We start from the raw sequence: 25,473 nt of genomic DNA, 5'->3' as shown, positions 1-25,473 counted from the left end.
CCAACACATTTAAATTAGAAGTCTCATCAAATGCGACAGAGAAAGTGTCAGATATCTCCCTAAAAGTCTGCATCATTGATAATTGATAGTCAATATAATACACTCATATTGGGTCTGAGAATCTGCAGGTGACCACCCACGGCCTCTGGGGGGCAGTGATGCGCGTTAAGGGTTGCGCGCTGGCTGTTACCTCCCTGATCATGTTGCGCAGAAGAAGACGCCGTCGGGGAGACAAGAGGAAGAAAATGACAGGGCGCGCAAAAAGAAAACCCAAATCCAGTCAGGTAATTCCGCACTGTTTCCACCTCCTCTTGGTCGGCTGTAGAAAAGCCGCTTTTGAGGCGACATTACGCGGTCCAAAAAAACGTGGCTGAGTGTGGCTGCGGAGGTTTAGCTTCGCATGTTAACGTGACACGCCGCGGGCAGAGGTGTTTGGCACGCTGTCTGAGCTGCGGTGGTCAGACGACAACATGGCAGCAGCAGCAGCAGCAGCTCTGCTGAATGAAACCACAAAGCAGCGTCTCCAGACACGTCCACAACAAGCCACACGTCATGTTTTTAAACACAATATCTCAGAGTTTATCAGACTTGGCATTGCTGCGTTAATGTCCACACACATGAGCGTGTGTGAGATAATGTTAGTCTGCTGCAGGGAGAAGGTTGTCGGCTGTCTTGCTTTGATTCGTGGTTTCCACAAAGGCAATAAATCAGTGCACAAACAGGTTAACAATAGGAAGCATGTATTGAGCAGGTTTGTTTATCCTTAGCGGCTTGCAAAAAAAAACAGCCGAGCTCTCTTTAACTTTTTCCATTTGCCGAGTGCAAAATAACAGAAACCCAGAGGCGATTCTAGAGTCTGTTTGGGGCCCCAGGCAAGAAATATTGGGGGGGACGGGGGGGCCCTACAACCCGCATTTATCACCCTTATGTCTGCAAGTGTCCCAACGCTTCATCCTCTGTCTCTATTTTCCTGCTTCTCTTCTATAGTCAGATCATTCCTCTTCATTTTCCTTGGTTGACTTTCATTGGTTTTCACAGCAGTAATGCATGCATCATGTAGCAGGGCAACGAGAGTGAGTGCTGTCTGATTGGGGGGGGGGGGCTCTTAGGGAGGTTTCCTACTGTCATTGCAACATTTGCACGTTTTTGGGCCGATGTTGTGGTTCCCCGCTGGTCTGGGGCTCCAAGCAGTTACCTGCGACTCTGCAGAAAACTGTCAAAGCTCCAACGTTATCATGAGAAACAGTTTACGTCAGCCCTGCACTAAATCCTAAATCCTGAATATATTGACTCTTCTACTCTGTGCACGTCTCTAGTCTATGGTGTGTCCATCTTTTAAAGGTGTTCTCCATGCAGGTGGAAGAACATCCATGCCAGTTTATTTGCAGGTCCTTAGCCGTCTAGAAGATGTTCTGTGTCCCTTTATCTTCTTGATCTTTTTGCCAGTGTAAAATTGTGAGATGATGTTTAGAACCAAGATTCATCTCATGCTCAACATCATTAAATATCCAAGTTCCGAGAAGATGTCCCCCAAGTCGACCTGCCCAGTAGTAGTTCGTAAAATCTGTGTTGGAAAATATGTGACTTGGTGTTTGACAGATATTTTGTCCTGCCACAAATGTCCGTAGGAGTCGGGTACGGGCAACGGGGAGGTGAAAAAAGTCTGCACGGATGAGTCCAAAGAGGTGCCGTTGTCCGAGGTGAATTCAGAGCAGCGCGATGAGGTCATGCAGCTGTACAAGCTGCAGACGCCGGAGGATCTGTACCACTTCTGGGACTTCTGCAAGGAGCTTTGTCCTGACAGCCCTCGTGGTGAGCTGCCTTCACTTACAGTGCATCGTGTCACAGATAAGACAGGAGGGTCCATCTGACTTTGAATCTGTTTTCTGTCTGGTGAGATGGAGAAACAGGATGAGCTGTGACTTAGCCAATAGGAAGTCTGAATAGATGGTCTAAGAGCACAAATGCTCGTTGATTAGACTGTTAGACGCACATTTGATACCTGTTTATTCATCTAAAAAGTTGACTGTTTTAAATGACTTTCACAGACACACACAGAGTATATATTTAGTTGTACTCGTGTACGTTTGTTAGTCCGGGGATTCCAGCATTAATCTATAATCTGTGCTGCTATTCATCTCCATAGGCGCACTGAAAGACACACTTGGTTTGCAGCTGGTCGGCCCTTTTGACGTTCTGGCCGGAGCTCACAAACTCTCAAAGAACCCTCAGCCCAACTTCCACCTTCACTGGAGGTATTTTTACGACCCCCCTGAGTTTCAGACCATCCTTCAGGGGGGCGAGGACAGTAAGCAGCATCTGGGCTATTACAGGTAAGAAACGCAAATCTGTGGGTGTCTCTTTGTCGGATCATCGCTGGGCCAGTGATGTTACTATTTCAAAAAGGGTGCAGCTCCAATAAGAGAGAGAGAGTAGATCTGATTTTTCACTAAATGTGTTCCCCAAACCTCCCAGAGACACTCCGGACTCCCTGCCCTCGTTTGTCGGAGAGAACGACGCAAAGAAAGGCTACACGATCACACAGATGGGGGACAACGTGTTTGCTGCTGTCCTGTGAGTACAACCACCACGTATTCAGGAAGTTATTATAAAGTGCCATAAATGTGCTCTTCCCTGATGTTGACCCCCCCCCCCCCCCCCCTTGTTCTCTCCTTCCAGGTTGTTTCTGTTAAAGAGAAGGAAAGAGAGAGGCGGAAAGAAAGCAGCTGGAGATGCTTTGGAAAGCCTGGAGGTGCAGCTGAGAGAGCGGGCAGAGAGGCTGGGCTTGTCTCTGGAGCAGAAGACAAAGAGCATGAAGCAGAGGGACAAGAAGGTAACTCAAACTTACACAAAAAATATGCAGGCAACTCCGAAACAACCATCCTGAAACTCTTATATATGTTTCAGTTCCAAATCGTTGCCGACATGTATCAGTCAGGACCACTTTGTCAAGATTCAGATACTTTACTTGCATGTATATATATTAGGCGGTGTGGCTCTGTTCTGGGATCTCCCTGCTCTTCCACTTGCTCACTTGGAAAGCAGTAGACTTTGAACAGCACATATTCCTGCTCTTCACGTTTAAACGAGGGAAGCCTAAGGCAGGAAGAGAAGCAGCAAAAACCCAAACAAAGCAAGCGTCAATGACAACAGCTTGATGGCATTGATAAGTGAGCTAATCTGCTGGCCGTCAGCTGATGAGGGCTTGTGATGTGATCTGCAGTGTTTCTCTACAGAGGAGCTGTAGGGTTAGGGAGGGTAGGGGCCTGAAATAATTCAATGCTCACTGTGCAATTAAGGGCCAGATTAACTAAAGGTTTGCATGTCTTAAAACGTGTCCAAACTTGATACCACCAGCAAAAACTGTGTGCTATCTGATCTACTAACGGCGTGCAGTGAGGATTGCGTCTTTCAAATGAGCAAAACAACACACATTGACCATTTAGTATGTTTGACTTAATGAATATGCAATATGGGACGTTTCTGCCCGAACGTGCAAAATACTGGGAGGAGAAAATGCAAACAAGTTAAGTTAGTACACGCGTTGTGATTTACCAAACCTGGCAAAAAATTGCGGTGACTGTGTCTGTATTTAACACCTTTGAAAAGAACGTGCTAACCCAGGAGACCAGTGTTACACACAACAGGCTGCTGTTATTATAGTTGGGAGGAGACATAGGCACAACAAAAGAAGGCATAAAGATCGTGTTTACATGTTTCAAATCGCATGCATTTATTTTTTAATTTGATTCAATATCCTGATCGTTAAGGAAGAGAAACACCATGATTAAACTACAGGCTATTGTTGCCATATAGCCAAAGAAAACTGAACATTCACAGCCTCTGCATTCTAAAGAATTTCAACATTGACATTTATTTCTTCCTATTTCCCTCTTTTCGCCAACATTATATTTTAAAGAGTGTAGAGCGTCCGGTCCACAGAGGAGACAGCTCGCACCTCCTGCTCAATGGATGACACTTCAGATTAAGATTAAGGGAAGAAAAGAGAGGCCCTGCCTAATGCCGAGGTTTTCTTATAACCAAAATGTTCTTTGTAATATTCAGATTTGTCTCCTATAACTCAAAAGTATTGTGCGTTTATTTGCCTCTCCCACTAATACCTATTTTGCGTTTGCTGTCATCCTGCTTTCCTGATGTAAACCAGTAGAACACGCAAAAGCCTAATTTAAATATTACCGCCTCCACAAGGTTTGCACCTGTTTTGCAAATTTTCTTAGTAGATCACCCGCAAAACGCCCACCAACCAAACGTGCAAACTTTTGGAATGAACACGCAATGTAGTACTCTTTAATTGGGAGCTTGGTAAATCTGGCCCTAAGTGATGATTGAGCAACATCACTTTTGTATAGTCTATATTTCATTTTTTAGTAAAAGCTACTGAATCTATCTTTAAGATGTGATATTTTTTTTTTTAACTTGGGTTACCTTTGATGTTATTGATCATTAAAATAATGGCGATGTATGGTCTCAAAACATTGAAAATTCAAACAACCGTTTTGCCGGCCCCATCACATCACATGATAGTGTCACTTTAAATAATGGTGGTCATATTTATTTAAAAAAAAAAATTATTGCTTCACGCTAAAAAAAACAACCTTCTTCACCTGACAGGTGGTCACCAAGACTTTTCACTCTGCTGGCATCGTGGTACCTGTAGACAAGAATGATGTAGGATACAGAGAACTACCAGAGACAGACGGTGAGAGAATACATTATAATCATATATTACCATACACTGATGATATATTGTATACTTAGTAATTAACCTTAACATTAAGAAGGTTCCTCTACCTTTTCCTTGAGTGATGACTTTCTGTTTTCTTTTCCAGCTGGTCTTAAGAAGATTTGTAAAGCGATCGCTGAAGCCCAAAATGACGAGGAGCGCGTGAAAGCCTTCGGACCTCTCCAGGAGATGATCACCTTTGTTCAGTTTGCCAACGACGAGTGTGACTACGGCATGGGCTACGAGCTGGGAATAGATCTCTTCAGTTACGGATCTCATGTGAGTCTTTATGAAGCGGTGCAATCAAAGCCCTACAACCTTCACACTCAGTGGTGTAACTTTATTACTGCATACCTTCTTCTCAATCATTCCCCTAAATATACTGCCTAGAGGCACTGAGACAGTGGTGCAATGGATCACATCACGCCCCCCCCTACCAGATCTCATTGATTGATGGAATAATATGTGTAGAATAAATGTTCTACTGCTAAATCTCCATGTAGAGTGTCAGTGCAAAAAAATCAGCGTTCAAGTAGAGTGTCAATGTGATCCTTTGCAACACTAGTATGCACGTTTTTCATAATTCTACATTTAGCATTTTCAGTGCAGTGGTTTTTGTAGTGTCCTATTCATAATAGCTGTAGGTGCTCTCTGGTTTGCAGGTGTTTCATTGCACAGGGTCATGTTAAAACGCTGCTCTCGTAGCATCTCCTCACAGCTTTCTTAATGTGTCAAACCTAACCAAAAATGAAAACCTGTAATCACAGGCAATGCACTGACAGTCTCTGGTGTTCTTTCTCTCCTCAGTATTTCCACAAGGTCATCAAGCAGCTTCTGCCCATGGCTTACAACCTGCTCAAAAGGAATTTATTTGGGGAAATTCTTGAGGCCCACCTCTCCAGCCGTAGCCATGACGACCTGGACCAACTCTCTGAGCGATAAAAAGATGGAAAAAAAAAAGAAAAAAGACTCACATGTCCTCTTCAGTTCAGGCTCTCATAAGCTTTTTTTTCTCCACCGTTAATCTGTGTCTTTTGTTGTTCGTCACTGTTCATGTTTCTTGATTGTTATGGTGCTGCTGTCATTGATTTTGAACCAGTTCAATGAGTTTCATGTTTTTAAAAAGAAGCTAGATGTCTAATAAAGTATTTTTTTATATATTTTACCCGTCCAGTTATTCTGTCTTCTCTCAATGTGAGAGCTTAACTCCCTGATTATGACACAGTCGTTGTCTCTCTCATGTCATCTTTGGATAAGGATCATCAAAGCAGAACACATCTCAACATTTATTCACCGCCTTAAAAGGATCTTACAGAACATGGCTGGTGGGGCTCGACGGTGTGTCATACTGAGGAGTGAAGACAGAGGGCAGTGTTGCACATATACATAAAAAAAAGCCTCACTACATACTAGTACAGTATGTGACACTTAATCCCTACTATTCTTGCTGAGTCATCATGTCTAATAGCTGACTCAGCAGTCAGTGTGCAATCATTCACACTGATTGGTTAAAAGCTTTTCAAAGAGTATTCTGTATTAAACATTAAAAACGTACGAGATGATTAGTAAAAGGGATGCTGCATACATGAGAGGATGAAAGAATCCTTCAGGATGTAGATGTTATAATGAATTTATGAATGTATATATATATATATATTTAAAAGCAGATGTTTACAAAGCTCTTTGACAGACAAAGGAAAAGGCAGAGACTTTGGATGATAATGACACTAACATCAACAAGCAGGCCAAACAGATGTCAAAAATGTAAACAAAAAAGGAAGAGGTCAACAAGAATAAAGGCCAAAAAGAGGGATACAAGTGATACAACAGGCAGATCTCAAAAGGCAGGAGTTGTAATAAAGCAATAAATTAAAGAAACAAAAAGATTATTAAGAGGAAACTTAAACATGAAGATCTTCATTTACATCTTAACCCCAAAACTGCTTGCAATTTGTGGTGTAAATGAAACCCCAACGATATATTGACAATGGAGCGGCAGTAGCTCAGTGTTTAGGGACTTGAGTTGGGAAACAGGGGGGGCTGGTTCAAGTCCCATTGAGGTCCCAAAATATGGAGGTTGGTTTCATGGTTCTCGAGAGGTGCCAGCTCACTTCCTGAGTACGGCTGAGGGGCCCTTGAGCAAGGCACCTCAACAGCTCAGTGGTGCTCCCTGTGTAGCAGCCCAACTCTGACTTCTCTCCACAGGTCCTGATTGTGTGTGAGAAGAAGCACGTCTCTCAATGACAGAGTGTAAAACTAGAATTTCACTCAGAGATAAATGAAGAAAGAACGAAAAAGACAGAAATATTGGGTTTCTAGGACTTCCTTTTTTATTTGTGTGGTATCAAAACAACTATTAGATTTTGTATTGTCAGATTTGTACTTATTTTATTTGAAGTTTAAAATGTTGGTATCCTAACTACCCTACTTTGCATATAAAATGCTCACCATGAAAACCAGGTGACCCGTCCGGCTGCTTTACGTCCAAAGTGACAGTTTTTTGTATTTTCAGGGTCTACAGTTTGATTCCCCCACTCGAGTTCCCCACAGTCAGTAATCCCCTCCATGTAAACCCTGAGTTATATGGATACGGTCCCATTTTTTAACTACTATCTAGCAGTGGACTGAGTCTTAATTAACGAGGGTAACCAACATTTTAATACTTCTATTGTTGTGTTTTAATGGTTCTGTATGTTTGTGTTATAGTCTTTCTAAAACTAGCCTATCACACGTGTGGAATATCACATTTATATTTGGTTGAATGCCCGACATGGTGACAATACACACATACTGATATAATCTTTATGTTTCTCTTACTGTTGCTCTAACAGCTTTATTATTATCTTTGGTGTGTTTCTGGTGAATCTTCATCCCTGGCCATGTTTCCTTATCATATATTTCCAGTTCAGTCAAATAACTGTACTAGGACCATATCATCCTCTAGTTGGACCCTTACTGCGTATCCTACAATCATTTATTAACACTTCTAAAGTTTGCACGGACTGTTCCTCTATAAAAATAAATTATACGACCTTCTTTCAAACACTGCTGAACATAAACAACATAAAACTTTCAGGAGGTCTACACTGTTTAATTTACCGGTGTTTTTTTAAACTCTTAATAGGTTTTGTCACATCCATCTTTATCCCTGCACAGGTTCATGTACATTTCTTTTGTATAAGTGTATTTTTTAATTGCACAGGTTTAATCTTGATTCATGTAGTGCTTCTTTTAATCTTTAAATCTGTGTTTATATATTAATATTAATAATAAAGGTTAATATGTTTGTATGGGGGGGGGGCAGTGGTTGTTGTTGAGATGTTGTGCATGTCTTCATATACCACTACTGGATCTATCTATGTTTCTATGTATCTATCTATTTATCTATCTGTCTATTTATCTATCTGTCTATCTAAACACCTTGGAATTATGTGATTCCAATGTCAACTTCACGGTTTTGGACAAGTATCCTACTTTACGCCTAACAGGATTTCTTTACACCTCTGTCTCCTCTTCACCTCCTCCACTGAGGTCCGGCCTGCCTCTTACATGTCTCTAAGACATTGTTATTGATTTTGTCCTGTCAACCTCCATTAAATCTGCAGCTCGGTGAAGACACACAGGCCTGAGTGTGGGCGTAAAGGAAAGAAGCAGATTGGATTATGTAATCTCAACACAGTGTGCCTGGGCTGCTTTTGATTTCATAGTGGTGTAAACACACGATCGTACAGTTTTAATAACGGAGCACACTGTTAACTTTTCCATCTGAAGAGCTCCAGCACTGCTGCAGAGGGAGCACAGAGAGGGAGGGGAGGAGGGGAGGAGGGGAGGGGGTGGAAAGCAAAACAGGAGCGCACTACTGCTTCTCGATGCGTTCACTGACCTTGGTAAAGGGTTGGGCTTCTTAAAACTATTTCTGTAATAGGTCTTTTTTTTTTTTAATTAGCCCAATGATTGAACGGACAATGGAGCTGCTTTTCTTATTGTCAGTAAATCTGCTACTGCAAATAAATGATGCTCCTGTTGCAAGTGTTGTAGCAGGCTATCAAACCACAACTTAACGCTGTTAAAGTGTAACAAAAAGATGAGCTGATTCTCTAAATAGCCTGTCTATATTATGGACCATTCAAAAAAAAAAAAAAAAAAAAAAAATCTTGCAGCATCTTTGACTAAATGCTCCATTTCCGCATGGATCAAATTTCACCTCCTAAAGAGTTGGACACTTTGAGTTTGTCAGATTGATTATGCTAATCAGGCAGCGTCTGCCAAGTTTCCGACTCCACGTGAAGGCAGCACAGATCCTGCGGAGTTTCGGGGAAGCGCATGTGACGCGCGTTCACGTTTTCCCCACTCTCACTCTCACTCTCGCACACGCGCGCGCAAATATACAGCAAACACACCGTGAGCATCCCTGAACGGAGGGAGAAGCTCATTTGGTTAAACAAGCGAAGAAGAAGAAGAAGAACTCCCCCCCTCACCCCCCACTGTGTTGCATTTTTTTTGTCACGGTTAATAACAGACTGTCTCCGCAGCCGCAGGATGCTCCCGGGCCCTGCACATCCTTCTGGACTCTGAGGCCGACACATTAAAATCCACCTTGCAGCCGGTATAGAAGGACCCTCAGTGACCGAGGCGGCTCCAGCAGCAGCAGCAGCCAGCCGGAGAGACAGAATGTCAAGCAGCCCTGAAGACAGCCGCTCCAGGGGCGGCGGCTCCAGCTGTGACTTAAAACTGGCCTCCTCGAGCAACACATCCCCGGAGGGTGGACCTCCACCACCGCTGCACCAGAACCGGATACGGCAGGTGGGTGTCTTGTCCGCAGCACTGCTCTCCGCATTGACTGGCCCAGTCAGCCGTGTAAAGATGCTGCTGATGCTGCTGATGCTGAGGAAGAGCAGAGGAAGGCGTTGCCGTGCTTCAGCTGTGGCACATTTCTTTTTTCTCAGATGTTGCTTTGAAGTAGCTGCTTATAGGAGTATATAGGCATCAGCTTCTCTTGAGGCGAAACAGCATCTGTTTTGGTAACAGACTTTTAGAGTTGATGTGCTACAGGGGTGGTAACACCAAAACAAGCCAGTTGTCAAAATAATCACCAGCACAAGTCTTACACAGACTCCATTATTTACTATTTCTGTCCAGGCTGCAGTGAGGAATGTTTACGTCTTAACACACAGCTCTAGATGTTTCCTGTTTTTTGGGGGGGTTTTTTTGCCCCAGACTGATAATAAGAAGGTGACTTTGACTTTGGAGGAGTTGTCTTGTTTACCTTTAAAACCTGAAATGTGACATGTTACAAGCAGTCTGATAGCTCTGATTTCTGGGCTACTGTTAAATCTAACGGCACTGAAGCCTGTGTAAGGTTTGTTTACTTGTGTTTTGTTTGAGCATAAGACACATAAGAGTGTGTGTGTGTGTGTGTGTGTGTGTTGTGTGTATCAGTAGTGCTCTCCCTCTCTCAGGGCTTGGTTTGTTTGCCACTAAGTCTGTCTTTCTGTCCTTGTGGAGAGGAAACTCTAACACAGCCTCTTTCCTCCTTCCCCGTCCTCTATACAAAACAACATCTCTACATTAATTTATTGCTCTCGCTGCGTCGCATTTTAATAAATTGATTCTCAGCTCTGTAGCCTACATCAGACTTTGATCTAAGCTGATGCATTCACTTTATTTGGCTGTATCTTAGTTTGAGTCGTGTTTTACATTTTCCTAAACTCAAAAGAAATGAACGTTACGATGCAAGATTTGATCATGCAATGTGAGTGTGTGTCTGTGTGTAGTCAAAGTGAGTCAGGGGGATGGTGGATGGCTGTTTCCTGTCTCAGCGCACTCGCTCAGGCTAATGTGATTTCAGTAATGGACTGTAGTGCTGCACACACACACGCACACGCACACACACACACACACACTTTAGTCTCTTCCTTTAGGGTGGGGCCATTGTGCACAAATACTTTGGATGCAATTGGTAGTTTTTGTAACATAACAACGAGGGGAAAAAATGAGTTGAGTGTATTTAACATGTAGGTGAGCATTTAATGTCTTAATGGAAATGTGGATTTTTCTCAGTTATCATTTGTACTCAGCATTTGTTTACGTCTCTGATGTGATTTTCTGTGAAAGTACAACTTCCCCAAAAAGTGTTGTAATCAGACTTCAAGTTCATCTTTAAGTATTCCCTAATCCCTGAGACTATAAAACATCTGCTGAACTTGAGTGGTAACATGTCTGAAGTTGTGATTTTGTCCTGAACATTATGGAGAAGGAAGCTAGAGTTGTACTTTTACTATGAAGGCCTCCCACTTACTTCTAAAACTCAAGCTGTTGTTGTATTTTCTCAATTCTCATCCTGCTTCTGGCAGACAAAACCAGTATGCTCGCTGGTCGGTTTTCAGTGATGACCTCACCCACATCCAGTAAGAATACAAGACTGTCCTTCTTCCACACTCTCAAGAGGTTCATCTTTGTAATTTAAAATACTAAACATAAAAGGCACACGATAATCGATGCTTTCCTTTTGATAAAGGCAAAAAAGTAGTTTGTGATAGTTGATTGTTCTATACTTATACTTATAAGGGCGGCTGTGGCTCAGTATAGTCGTCGTCTCTCAACCGGAAGGTCAAAGGTTCGATCCCCAGCTCCTGTAGCCACATGTCCGATGTGTCCCTGGGCAAGAAAATGAACCCTGAGTTGCTCCCGCTGCTTCGTCAGCGTCGTATGAATGTGTATGAATGGGATTAGTCACTTCTGATGGTCACTTTACATATGAGCCTCTACCATCAGTGTGTGAATGTGTAGGTGTGACCTGTGGTGTAAAAGCGCTTTGAGTAGTCAGAAGACCAGAAAAGAAATATACAAGCTCAAGTCCATTTACCATTTACCATGCTTGGTTGGACCCCACATACTATCTAAGACATGACATGTCCCAGTAGTGTGAGCAGTAGTGTTGTCGTCCTCGGCCACCGCTGATCGATTCCAAGTGGCAGTGGTGATGAATGATCTCGCCCTCGTCATGACACGAGTTAGCCTCCTCTCACTCGTCGTTCTGCTCTCACTTCTTCTCTCTAATCAGATCTCTTGTCTTCTCTGGACGGTGCGGTGCAGATCGGGCTTGGTCGAAACTGTTTCTTATTCTAGAGTTGAACCTACATCTCATTTAGATGGAAACAGTGTACAATGTTGAATTAAACGGAGTAGCCATCCAATCAGGATGAAGAGTGGGACTTGAAGTGAATTAAGGATAAACTTGGACAGAAAAGAGTATGAAACAGCTTCATTATGTTCATGTTGATTTCACAGGTCACATGATATAAATGTCATCACCCCCGCCTGTTCGCTCGCGGTGATTTTTCTTGAATGTTACCTGCTGCGTTCAGCTCACCACGACTCCTCTGTTACCAGGGGTCTGGTAGGAAAAAAGTCTCAAGTCTGGGTCATTAATTTCAGGAAACACTCAGGAGTTTTGTGTCTCCTTTTGACATGATGTGAAGTCGTTTCATTCACTGGTAAAAGTGATCAACAGAAATGTAAAGGTATGTTTTTAAGGTAGTGGTAGCTGTTTAAGTCCAAAGTTATCCTAAGAATTATTCTAGTGAGTGTTTATGTTAATCTTCCCTAAAAGGTTTTAGAATGAGTATGTTCAATTCGACATGTTTTACCAGAAAAAGTGTTTTCCTTAGGATCATCTGGGGTCCTTGCTTTGGATATTTTTTAGCAGTTGTCTCCCTCTATTAACAGACAAACTCTTACAATCAGTACGTTTACATGCCGTTTGAAAAACTGATTCATTGTGATGGTCCGACTAAAACTGGATTTTTTTTTCAACAAGTTAGTCTGAAATCGAACTGAACCACATATTTCCAATTCGGACAAACACGCCTAGATAATGCTGATTTAGTCTTTAAAGCCTCAATTGGAATCAAACTGGCCTTGGTGGTCTTTGCATGCGCCACAGTTCCCGCGCCGGACTTTAAGGTAAGACGTAGAGTACGTACGTTGCTTGCTTACTTGTTTGCAAGGTCAACTAGAAGAAGGTCTAATAGAGTACATGGATGAAAGGAGTTGGACACACGTACATCAATAAACGATTTTCTCACTATGCAGGTATATTCCAATGAAAAGGCCTGATTGAGATTTAACTACAGCATGGCTCATCTGTGCATCAAAAGGTACAAACTGTCTCCTGAGTTAACAGGATATTGACTCTTTACAAACATGTTGAGTTTTTCAAATGGCACTTTGAAAAAAAAAAAAAAAAAAAATCCATTCAGCTCCTTGGTAAAAAGTTGTCCCTGAAGTATCAGGACAGAAAATCTCAGCGATGAACTCTGTGTAACACAAGGTGTCAATTGAGGTTAAGTGGTGAAGTGACACCATGAAGCGAGGGAAAGAAGAATCGTGATAAAGACGTTGGGAGTGATGCCAAACTCGACTCGGTGGTAAATGAAACTTTAAATGAAAGATAGACAGAAATATCGGGTCTGTGTTTGTGAGACAAAAGAGAACGCGACGAAGGGACTCAGTGAGATGTGAAGCTCTAAAAATACCGCCTGTCTCTGGCGTGATTGTCCTGGAGAAAAATAGCTTCTTCCTCCTCGCCAAGTGGCTCCGTGTCCATGTCTCTGTGCTCGCTGAACCTGTGTCACTGAGCATTTACTCGCTGCTCTGGTTCAATGTCCGAGAGCGTCCCGCTGTATTATCTCATCTTTTTCTTCTCTGTCTTGAGAAACTAGAAGAGACTGCCCCGTCATTTGTCAAACCCTCTCTCTCTGCCTGTGCGAGTTCACTCTCCTGCGGTTGAACAGTGGATACTCAAGAGTGCCGAGATCAATTCAGGACTGGATTTTATGTCCACTGCAGATGGATACTTGGAAATGAAATCTTAGAACCTCAGGGGTTCAGTAGTGACATTCTGTCCATCTTAAGGCTAAAGCACTCCACTTTCTCTTACTGCTTTAAAATCAGGGGGGTTTCACTTTCTTCTCTGCTTGGTTGTCATCCCTATTTATCTCCCATTTCCCTCCCAAATACCTCCCTCCCTCCCTTCTTTATCCCCGCCTGCCCCACCCCAGGTCCCAAGACTCAGATCCTGATGTGCCAGGAGGTCAGATTTCACTGCAGCCTTTTGACATTTTCCTCTTGTCTCTTCTCCGCCTCTGTGTCTGCGCCTCTCCTGTCTCCCCGTCTCTGCCTGCCTATCTGTCTATCTCTCTTTCTCCACTGGGAGTGGTATGATGGGAGTCTGCAGGAAGAGAGTCCTAATGGAGCCACAGCCTTCATTACATTACCTCTGAACAGCTAGAGCCACCCACCCACACACACACAAACACACATACAACAACACACACACACATAGCCTTAGCTGGCCTCCAATGCATGATGTCCAACTTTTGGCTGAACGAGCTCTCTGTGGTGAGCTGTTACTGAGTGTATGTACCCAGACATGACAACATAACTTAGCTGTGTTTACCAAAGCTGTTAAGAGCGAATAGTGCTTACAAGAAGACCTGTGAATGATCGCAAGTCAACCACTCCAGTACCTCTGCTGATAGTTCAGAAAAGCCGTTATGAATAATGGTTTCCAGTGAAATACCTGCCTGGCACTGCATTGTTGTGCACATACTGTATCAATCAATCAATCAATCATTTTTTATTTGTATAGCGTCAACTCATAACAAGTGTTATCTCGAGACACTTTACAAAAGAGCAGGTGTCACTGATAGCACAGCTCTGGACAGCTCCCTATGTCAATACTGTCCATTTACAACTCTGTTTTTGCACATTTACATTTAATCTTTCATATTTAAGACTAGTAATGCTTAGTTAAATATTGTATATTGGTTGTATATATTCCCATTCTTAGTTTTGATATTTTTAGTGGTTGTTTACTTTGTATTTAATATTATATTGTGTTTTTTGCTCATATTGTGTGTTTGGACAACAAACGTAACGAAGCTGTAACGCCACAATTTCCCAGACTGGGATCAATAAAGTAATTCTATTCTAGTCTATATTCTAAAAGACCACACTCTTTGTTATTTCATATTACAAAAGAGCAGGTAAAAGACCTTACTTATTGCTATATTACAATCATGACAATCATATATTATCCATCATGAGCACTTTAGCAAAGCAGCAAAAGTTACAGTGGGAAGAAAAAACTGCCTTATTAAAAGGCAGAAATCTTCAGGCCGGATCCCAGGCTCATGACGAAACAGCCTTCACAGGCCAAGACTGCGGCATGCTTGAAAAAGGGGTAGAGGGGGAGAGATGGGATAAGACGCAGGAAGAGGGATAGGGAAGAAGGGGGGCATGACTCAGCAAGAAATGACCGTCTATAACCACTCTGTATTCAATCGATGAAATGAAACATTCTGGATTGTTAGTTGATGTCATTAAAACCATTATTTCAGCTTGAGAGTAAACAACCACATTTATTCTTCATCTATTTTTAACCTTTTGGTTGATTGACTTATTGGTGCATCTTCTTCCACTAAAGTGTACAAACCTAACCTGAAGAGAAGACTTATAGATATTCACTTCCCACTCGGGTGGATTCACATCAGAGACTGACCATGTTTGGCCAGATATTTTGGAGGAGCCACTTCGTCGACCAGCTCTGATGCAACACACAAGCAATAGTATGAGTTTCCATGCAGTGTAACGGTGATAGTGTTGGTGCTCCAAGCATCCATATTCCTGTCCCCGATCCAAAATCTATATGGCACGTCTATATTTGGGTTACAAGCGGCATCCTGACACCCTGTTTCCTGGTGGTCATGGTACCTCATAACTGGTTTTGGGTGACCTAGTTGTATGTGACACCTTCTCCTGGTGGACTATTTGATGCTGAGAGATGTTTGAAGTAGTCGTGGAAGTTAAGTCATAGCTCGTCATCACTGTGTCGACTTCTCAGGGTGCTCAGATTGAGTTTGTTTCTGAGCCACACCTCCGTCATTTAATCAACCAATCTCTGTCTGTCACTCCTCTCATTCAGCGGCTGGTAAAAAGGTTCAAACTGGAACTTGTTTTTTTACTTCAATCAGATCCCGCCTTTCTTTTCGGCCAATTTTATGTCTGCTTATGAGTGCATGTCGAAGAAAATCAGTGAAATGTAACTGTTAAAAGTCATATTTCAGCAAAAAGTTGATGTGCAATACATGAGTTAAGATACTGACGTCAGGTCGGGAAGCTGGGCACCTAATTCTTTTCCAAGTTTCCTTTTCCAACTTGAGCAGGTGTTTGTGCATTTTAGAACTCGGAAACTTGTTTGTCCGATGTGTCCGACACCACATGAATGCACCATAAATACACAGACCATCGGGGGATAACAGGACACAGGTATCAGGGTGGGGAAGCACAAGGCAGGACAACACGAGGAGCCGAAAGACAGAGACAAGGGTACAAAATAAAACAGGAAATGATAATAATAGTAAAATAAAGGTACAAAAACAAAACATGACCTTAGGTAACTTTACTGGTCGATTCATTGTTTGTCAGAAACTTTGAACTGTGCTGCTGCCTGTCTCGGCCTGGACCGACTTGAACATGACTTGACAGTTTTCCTGGTTAGATAAAAGTTAGATAAGTTAAATAATATCATTTTCATTGTAATGTTAGGACTAGAAGAAGTTTGTTAGAAGGAGAGTAAGTGTGATTACATAATGCACAGAGGTGATTGTATTTACTGGCCACAGCTGCAAGATATGATGAGTACAAAAAGAAGCAGCTCGCAGAGTGTTGTCCTTAAATGCATCCTCTGCCAGTCGTGCTCTGTAGAGGTCAGGCGTTTTTTTTTTTTGGACCGAGCATTTACGTGTCAATTATTCATCATGGCCTCACCATCCCTGTGTTTCCCGTCAGAATGAGAAGAGAGAGAGAGAGCGAGAGAGAGAGAGAGAGAGAGAGAGAGCAGGGCGTGGTCGGGGATCAATGGACTTCTGAGAAGCTCCGACACATTCATGTACACGTCCTCTATCTCTCTCTTCTCTCCACTCGCCCCTCTCAGCGTGTTTGAGCTGGGTAAGTGGAGGTTTTCTCACAGGGAAACACATCAAAGCCTCCCGCTGTGTTGTTAAGAATAGCACAGCTCATAACAGTGCTCATAAATAAGAAGAAAAACATACATCTGTGCCAGAAAAACAACCGACTAATGTTGCACCATGAAGACGCTAGTTTTCTAACTCATCTGAAGGCTGCAGCTGACTTTATCCTGTCATTAAGGCTCTTAGTATTATCTAAGTCTGGGATTTGTGGTGCTTTTATTACAGGTCGGACATTTAGAAGCCTATCAGAATCTTAACATTTGGCTGTAGTTTAAAAGAAATGTAAAGTGTGACTGCAGGTTTCTTGTTAGTGCTTCAAATAGCATCACCTCTGTTTCATGTCGTCCTGATCACTTCCTCTTTTTTCTTCTCTGCCTGGTTATTTCTCTCTCTCTCTCTCTCTCTCTCTCTCTCTCTCTCTGCACGTCTGACAGCCTCACTCAGCAGTCCTGCTATCCCCGCTATGAGTCGGTGCTGCTGCGAAAATTTTTAGGTCACACGCTTCATTATTCATTTTCACATTCAACTTGGAGGTGAAATCAGTTTCTGCCTCGATTCCCTTTTGTCGTCCGACGCTGGATGAGCTCCGCCATCGTACAGAAATACACTCTGGCAAAAAGGCTTTGGCAAAGCTATAGCACATGAACTGTGTGGGCCAGGGTGGTGAAACGAAGAACAGGGAGTTTCTCTGTGGACTGTGAAATGGATGCAGCGACTCTCTGTGAAGGAAAAGTCAGATTTCAGGAACTGCTGAATACAAAGACTGTTTAGACAACATGTTTGTCGTCTTAGTGTTTGTCAAATCTGCTTCTTTTTGGTCTTTTTCTGGTCCTGACATTTCCAGTTTCGATCTGTAATAACAGAATGAGCAGAATAATGTCTCCATGTGTAGCAGAGTAATGATCCTAGAGGAGTATAAAAGTGGATATTGACATTCTTTAGCATTGCTAGCAGCTGCAGAGATGACTGCAACACTGTGGTGTGTTTTCTAACAATCTCTCGACCTCTCTCTCGTCTCATTTACAGAAATGGCAAATTACGTCATGTGTTCCCGAGGGGGCGGCACTTTAAAAGAGGAAAAAAAAAAAAAGGGCAAAGCTGTAAATTAGTATGACGTCCATTTCCAAGGCAGTTGGTGTTAAACCTCCCCTGCTGCATCAACGGGAAGGAGAGGTGTCTCGGTAACGGTCGCAGGCATAGATTACTCTGATAGGTTTGAGGTATAACACTTAATGAACCGAGCGCCAGCTGCGGGAAGTGAATAGTAAATTTTACAGGAGTTGCTGACTCTGCATATTTTGCCGTCTAGATTCATGTGCAGTCTTCATAATTTGCTTTGAAGAAAAAAAAAAAAAAAGAAGGACGTTGAAAGCTGTGGATAGAAGCTGCAGGCAATCAGGTAATGTAGTGTGTCCGTCTAAAATCTAAAAATCACTCACTACATAGTGCACTATACAGTATCATGTAAACGCCATGTTGGAGTGCTGTCAGGATTCTGAGTGAGCACAATCATACCCTATACAAGAACTCATTGTATCCCACAATGCATTGTGGAAAGCAGTGTTCAAACGATGGTCACTATCCGGGGCCATGTAAACCATCGTGCATCTTTGCGAGCAGAAAGTGGAGTTTGGCTGCTCTCAGACGGACGAGAGGAGCGACCAGCGTGAACATAAAATACACAAAAATGTCAAATTGGGTTATTTTTCCTGATATCTAGAAGCTGTTTTAATAAAAAGTGAAGGATTTTTATCAGAGGAACATTAGTTTATCCTAATGATCATCAGAGGCAACAGACCAGTCAATTTAACGAATACGTTAAATCATTTCATAATGAGTTCATGTTTAATTCCTCACTGAACTTCATGCCATTATTTACCGTTATTAATGATCCTCCTCGGCGTTAAGCTGCATGTTTTAGTTGTGCGACAGCAATGACGTCACTGTCGGCAGTGAGTCGGTAGTCCACAACATATACTTCTCTATAATAAAGTGATTAAGCAATAGGGAATGAGTTTGTGATTTCGGAGACAGCCTTCAGGGCGGCTGTGGCTCAGTTGGTAGTATCGGTTGTCTCCTAACCAGAAGGTCGAGGGTTTGATCCCCAGCTCCTGCATCAGCATATTTGATGTGTCCTTGGGCAAAACACTTCACCCTAAGTTGCTCCCGCTGCTTTGCTGGTGGTGTATGAATGTGTATGAATGGGATTAGTTACTTCTGATGGTCTCTTTATAGCAGCCTCTACCATCAGTGTGTGAATGTGTAGGTGTGACCTGCAGCGTAAAAGCGCTTTGAGTAGTCAGAAGACTAGAAAAGCGCTTTACAAGCTCAAGTCCATTTACCCTCTCTGTTGGGCTGCTGTGGAAGTGGGCAGGGTTGTTTGGTATGTTAGCAACTAGCGGTTGCCGTGATGTCAGAATTTTAAACATGGATATGATACCAGTGAAAATGTAACGATATCAATACATTCTTCGATACCACGGCACCAGAAATATTAGTCCTATAAGCAGCCAATTTTGTGTCATTTCTTGTCATTTAATGCCAAAAAAATGCACTCAAACTCCTCCGCACTGTCCAAATCGCACAAATATGTCAGAAATGTTTCAGTTTGGAGACGTTGCCAACTATTAAGTGCAGTTAAGACTTTGCTCTCTCTTTGTGTCACTCAGATTTTGATGAAAAAAAGAGACTGAAGATCTGAAGTTATTTTAAAAGCTTTAGTACTTTACAATTTGATCAATCAGTAAAAATGTAAACGTGTTATTGAAGTATCAAAAAATGTTGACAACCTTTTTAGCAACACTGAAGGACAAAAAGCAGGTTTCTGCTCAATCAGAAGAAATCTGATGTTTCCATTTCTGCATGGTGCTACTTCAATAACAACAGTAGGGTGTGGTCATTCTGACTTTCTCCCTCCATCGTCTTTCTCCGGGCATATCAGGTGACTGTATCAAGGTTATACATCCCATCATCAGCACCATCTCTCTCTCTCTCTCTTCACTTCGTCCCAACAGAACACACCCACGTCTCGGGAGTCATAACTCACTGTGTTTGGGTGTGGTCTGCTCTGTCCACTTGCAATTTGATTTGAGTGTGTGTGATTTGGTTTTGTTGAAAACAGAGAGGGCAGAGAGAAAGAGAAAGTGTGTGAGTTGTGTATTTTACGTTGCTGACATTTCTTATGCAGTAAAAGAAGCCGTAAAGATGACTTGACATTTAAATCATATCCATGAGCAAATCATTACTGTCCCAACTCTGTAGAATGATCATTCTGTGTGTTTGCACAAGACTCAATTTAAAGACAAGATTAATAATAGTCTACCTATAGGACTTTCACTGCTTCAAGCTAGTTGTATTAGCTTGGATGATTTTTCAACCAGGATTTAGGATTTGTTGATGATTTACATGTTGATGTCATTTTTGTTTGTCATGGTCTGTGGTTTGTTCTCTGTGTGGAACTCAATGTTCCTGACTTGACCAGGGCTACCTTGTAAAAGAGATTTTGTATCTCAACCATAGATTTTAAATATTAATGTTTGAAGCCTGAGTGACATCAGCCATCTGTTCCTGCAGGGGGCTCCGGCAGCTCGTCAGCTGCAGCCACCATGTTGCAAATCCTGCCTCAGTCTAACTTTCAGACAACCTAACGACAGGCTGAGAGCTGGAAAAACAAAAAAGCGTCTGTCAAATTCCTCAGTCCGGAGGTAAAGCTGATGAAAAACTTGTAAAGTGGCAACATTTTTTTATTTATTTGTGAAGCCTTCAAACTTCTATATAAGTCAAAACTCACGACTTCCATCGTGATCGTATCTCGGATGAATGGAATATGAACATCAAGTTTCTGTAATGTACAGCATAGTAAAGCTGCAGCCTTGAATTCTCAGGTTACAGTGAAGTGGTGCAGGGTTCAACTGCAGTTTAAATCAATATACTCAAAGGGAAAGGAGCACTGTCTGTGTATCTGTGTTTGTGTGTGTGGGCACTGTGGGACCTCCTGTTGTTGTTCTGTGCATGCATTCATACAAAAATAATCCATTACAGACCGTACGCTATCATCAGGAAGCTTTTGTATAAAATAAGAAAAGTGACGCTTGGATTGCAGGTGTTATTGACCCCGGCTGACTGTGATTGGCTGAAACATGGCAACAAATATTCTCCTTAAAGCTCCTGTGAGGAGTTTTTAGATAGTCATGGAACAGGCTTGATTTAATACAGATGTCTCTGCATGAAGTATGAAGCGAAGATGACCATTAGCAGTGAGAGTGAATATTTATTTATATTTATTTTTTATGCCCAAAACTGCTGCCTGTGTCAGACAATGTCATTAAATGTGCAGTTGATCACATTTTATATTTTTCCCTTCAAAGTGTGATTATTTGACTGTGGACAAAATGAGATTTTAATATTTAAAACCAAATTTACATACAGTTCAAAATCTGAAAAGAACTAAGATGAATCACTTTGTCCACAGGGGGCGCCAAAATCGACGTAAAACAAAAGTTCCTCACAGAAGCTTTACATAAATTATAGTTTGATTTGTTTGGAGCTGGAGCCTAACAAGTTAATAGTTTAGAGTAAGATTGGAAAATGCATCCACAATCCTCTCATGCGCACAAAGCCCCCGTTTGATTTTATTGTTTAATCGGGACACATACATAAATGTTTAAAAGACAAGTCGAGGTTTTACAGAGAGATGTGCTGGAACTAAATCTCTTCTGAAGCTTTTACTTCTTGGAAACTTTCCTTTTAGGCCTTGAGCTCTCTGTAATAGAACAAACGTTTCTCAAGACAATAAGGTAGCTGAACCTCCTCCGGAAAAAGAAAGTAATGAAGTGTGCGTCGTTTCTTTTGTATTCTGCAGAAAGATATCCTTGCCAAGCATCTACAGGCCATTAGAACTCAGATGCACTTGTGTTGATGGAAATGGAAAATGTATTAGTGAGTAGAAAGCAAGCTGTGTGTCTTCTGTTTTGCCCTTCTGTCCACTCTTGAAAGTATAAAGTACCTGCCTTTGGCTTCTGGTTGTCGGTCAACTATTTGGTATCCAGCCCCCTGCTGTACTACAACACCCCTCAGTCACTCACACACTCACTAACAAGGTTAACAAAAGCCTAATGCATCCCTCAAACCAGACGTAAGCAGTAATGTAAACTAGAACATCTCAGTGAGTGAGGGAATTGAAAGTCGTGGTCATGAAATATGTATCGGCTTCTACAAGTCTGAATGAGTCATCTTAAACAGAAAGATCCATCCTTCCGTTAAATCCCCGATGCATTATCTGCTTCCAGACACTCACCACTGCAGAACTCCACTCATCAGCATCACGGCTCCATTAGCAGATTCATCATAAACAACATCAACAACAAGATTCAAAAACAAGCATGGAGATAACAGCGTGAGCAAGGAAACAGAAACAGCACCAACATCGGTGAGAGCAGAGATGAGTTAAACAACAGTTCATGCATGTTTTAGCTCATTTATTTATTATGTTCTTTACATTACATCATTTCATAGTAGAGGTTAATGTTTGTTGTTCATCCCAGACAGCCACTGATGTATTCAAGTTCATGTGTGTGTGAAAATAAACCTGCAGAGACAAGCCAGTGACTGCATATAAATATGGATGTCACATCTCCTTCAGTTTTATCAAATTGAAGCCAAAAATACGCCTAATCGACAGACACTGACATATTGAGCTCATATCGTCATATGGAGCCAAGACATGTGCAGAAGGGATCTGAGTGGTGAAGCCGTGGAATTGACGCCTAGTCTTTTCTTTTAACCGTAGCACACGTTTAACATGCCGACAAAATGGAAAAAAAAAAAAAACGTACATCCGCTCTTCTTTACATCAAATAATTAATTAAAACAAACCTCTCAGAAACATGAAACTTGATCATAGATTGTGATAAGAACTAACCATCAACATGATTTAGATTTAATTGTTTTGACCCATACCCCATTTGTCAACATGGAGGAGGCGTGGTTTATGACCTATGCTGCAGCCAGCCAGTAGGGGGAGCTTTAAGTCTTCTGGCTTCAATTAAAGGGGGTAGTCAACTAACCGGCCACATACTCATCTCGGCATGTGCAAGGAAAGGATGTCAGAAAGGAGGCTTATTAAAAGGAGGCTTATTTGGGTGAAAAAGTGATCCTCCCTCTGTGCTGTCTTCTGAGGTAGTAAAATAGGTGTTACAGGGTCAAGATGGGATCAGCAGAGCCAGCAGGGGAGCGCAGTGCTATGCTGGTGTGTGTGCATGTCTGACTGTGTGTCCATGTGAAGCTCCCGCTTTGCCGTGCCCTGTTGCACTTTCAAGCCTCTGGGACACCAATATTACGCTGAGGCTCAGTCAATATGAATTTTCTAAACGAAATGAATGCAGAGCTCTGTTACAGCGCTGCAGTGTGAAAAGGGCTTAAGTCTCAGTATCTGCATATCAGAGTCCTGATGGGCCTCATAAAAGCATTTCGATCGATTAACTGAAAATCAGACCATCAACCCCTCCCCATGTAAGTGATCCACTGGACTAATAGAAACGTGAGCTCACATCAGCTCACTTTGAACCCCCTCTCCTCCCCTTCAAATGTAATCGGACGCCTAAATGGACACACACTCACACACACACACACACACACACACACGCACACTTTTTTGGCTTATAATGTATTCTCCTTATCGTCATTATCTCGCACGAGTAGATGGAAGGGGATCGATAGAGATCATTGATCAGCCTCCGTTGATGAGTTGATGAAAAGTCAGATAGGGATAGTATTAATAAAGACACACTGTGTGCACACTCACACAACAACAACAACAACAACCTCACAGTAAGAAGACTGTTTCAGGCTCGACTAACATGCTGATCAATAAGCTCATAGCTTTTGTCTGTAGAATGTGAAACTCAAGATGTGCGCCAGTGCAGTTAATGTTTTTTTTTACATTTGCTTGCAGTATAATGTTATCACTATGGTCATGGCTTTTTGTCTGGTAACTGTCAGTCCTAGGACTAGATCATATATAAGTGAGTGGAGATAATATTAAGGGGGCAAGGGACATAGACAGGGACATTTATACATTACATCGACTCATTGAAGTTACAAAAAACATGTATAGCGATATATTACTGTAAAGAAGGACTTTTCGAGATCACAGTAAGTCCATGGCTCACTACTTAGCATCTATTTCAGTTGATTAATTTTGCTTTGTAGCAGCTTGGGCTTATTATATTTTAAAAAGTAACTGTTAGACAAACCTATGTGGACTCATGCATGAATCATAAAACTCACTTTTATGATACTTCATTCAGTGCTGATAAACTGTACGAGGTAAACTTTGAATAAAAATCCTGAAAAATAAACTCCATGAAGATTATTTTAATAGTGTTTTGAATGTCAGTGTTAAAGGAAAAAGACATAAAAGTCAGGCGTAAAAAATTAAGCGGCAACCTCCAGTGTTGAAAAGTGAAGCCAATGCAAAGTGCCAAAAAAAAAAACCTGCAGTTCCTTGAGTGTCCACTTGAGGCTGGCTGCAAAAAGCCATGGACTCCCCATTTGATCTCATATTTCAAGAGAAAGTTGGAGTCAACATTTCCAACATGCCATTGTTTGGCTTCAAAACTCCTCTTCTGAAACCAGTGGGTGATGTCACTGAGGATGTAGTGTAATGTTTTATACAGTCTGTGGTTCAAAGAACTAATTTATTTAAAATTTATTCAACAATCATCACCACATTAATGTGCAGCCATTTGTTTTATTTATCAAGCTAAATTAAAGGTGCACAGTTGTGGTTCAAGAAGGGGAAAAAAACAACAACCTCGTTCTCTGTTTGACCAGCAGAGGGTGCTAGAGGAGCAGAACAAACCCTGAAAAATGTTGCATTGTGGAACTAAATGAAGCACTTATGTCTTCACCCAGCGGTGTTTAGCCTTTCGGACATCATTACAGAGAGGAGTGATTCAGCAGATCTCCTCCAGCGTAGAAAAAGGATGTTGCTGATGTTGTTGTTGTTGTTGTTGTTGACTGAGTCTGTGAAAACCTATCAGGCAGAATGTGTGAACAGAAATAGAGGTGTGAGATAGCACCCCTGTCCCTGGTGCTGAAATTTAAAACTCCTAACATTAGCGGCATTGACAAAGAGAGACCTTGACAATCCCGTCTGCTGATGCTGGACACAAACACACACACCTCTTCACACATGCACACACACACACACACACACACACACACACACACACACACACACACACGCTGTCAAATCATATTCCATCAAACACCAGTGACGATGCAGTGCAGTTGAGATTCAGACCGACCCACTTTCCCGTCCTGCAGGGGGGGAGCCTGTAACTTGCAGGTGGTTAGGAGCCACCACTCTGCGCTCACCGCTCAAAGTTCCCCCTGTGGGTCTGTTGGTGTGTCCCGACTTCTCTGTTTGTCACAGGAGGACAGCCTGTACCCAACTTCACCCCCCTTTTCTCTTCCCCCCTCTGCTCTTCTCCGTCTTCATTGCAGCTTCCCCTCTTTTCATGCTCATTATTGTTTAAAGTCATGAAATCGACTTCTCTTTGTGATACCTCATGTTCTAAAACAATACAATCTCTGTTATCTTTGTGTTCCATATCATCCAGGAGTACCTACGCTTTAGAAAAATCTACAGACCTTTAAGCATATTCTTAACCAGAAGCTGCTGCCAGTGAA

General features: G+C 42.1%; 2 protein-coding genes across 7 annotated transcripts in view; both read left to right on the top strand.

The window, feature by feature from the left end:
- The first annotated feature begins 143 nt into the window (after positions 1–143).
- On the top strand, positions 144–5,904 carry hpf1 (histone PARylation factor 1). Its single transcript, XM_020627706.3, has 8 exons — positions 144–284; positions 1,629–1,812; positions 2,147–2,333; positions 2,476–2,574; positions 2,680–2,833; positions 4,633–4,720; positions 4,851–5,023; positions 5,552–5,904. The coding sequence occupies exons 1-8, from the start codon at positions 159–161 to the stop codon at positions 5,684–5,686; spliced, it is 1,146 nt and encodes a 381-aa protein (XP_020483362.3). The 5' UTR covers positions 144–158; the 3' UTR covers positions 5,687–5,904.
- A 3,225-nt stretch (positions 5,905–9,129) lies between these two features.
- ank2a (ankyrin 2a, neuronal) overlaps positions 9,130–25,473 on the top strand; it is an 86,354-nt gene continuing 70,010 nt past the window's right edge. For all 6 annotated transcript variants that reach the window (XM_065958961.1, XM_065958942.1, XM_065958952.1 and 3 more), the window contains exon 1: positions 9,130–9,547. In XM_065958961.1, coding sequence (XP_065815033.1) covers positions 9,416–9,547 — 132 coding nt within the window. In that variant the 5' untranslated portion in view covers positions 9,130–9,415. The remainder of the gene's footprint in view (positions 9,548–25,473) is intronic.

Source organism: Labrus bergylta, chromosome 1 (assembly GCF_963930695.1).
Source record: "Labrus bergylta chromosome 1, fLabBer1.1, whole genome shotgun sequence".
Lineage (NCBI taxonomy): Eukaryota > Metazoa > Chordata > Actinopteri > Labriformes > Labridae > Labrus > Labrus bergylta.
The sequence above is the reverse complement of the archived record's forward strand: the minus strand, read 5'-3'. Positions and strand labels throughout refer to the sequence as shown.

Coding starts and splice junctions, on each gene's coding strand:
- hpf1 (XM_020627706.3), top strand. CDS start 159: ATGCGCGTTAAGGGTTGCGCGCTGGCTGTTACCTCCCTGATCATGTTG. Junction 285..1,628: donor GAAAACCCAAATCCAGTCAG/GTAATTCCGCAC, acceptor AAATGTCCGTAG/GAGTCGGGTACGGGCAACGG. Junction 5,024..5,551: donor TCTTCAGTTACGGATCTCAT/GTGAGTCTTTAT, acceptor TTCTCTCCTCAG/TATTTCCACAAGGTCATCAA.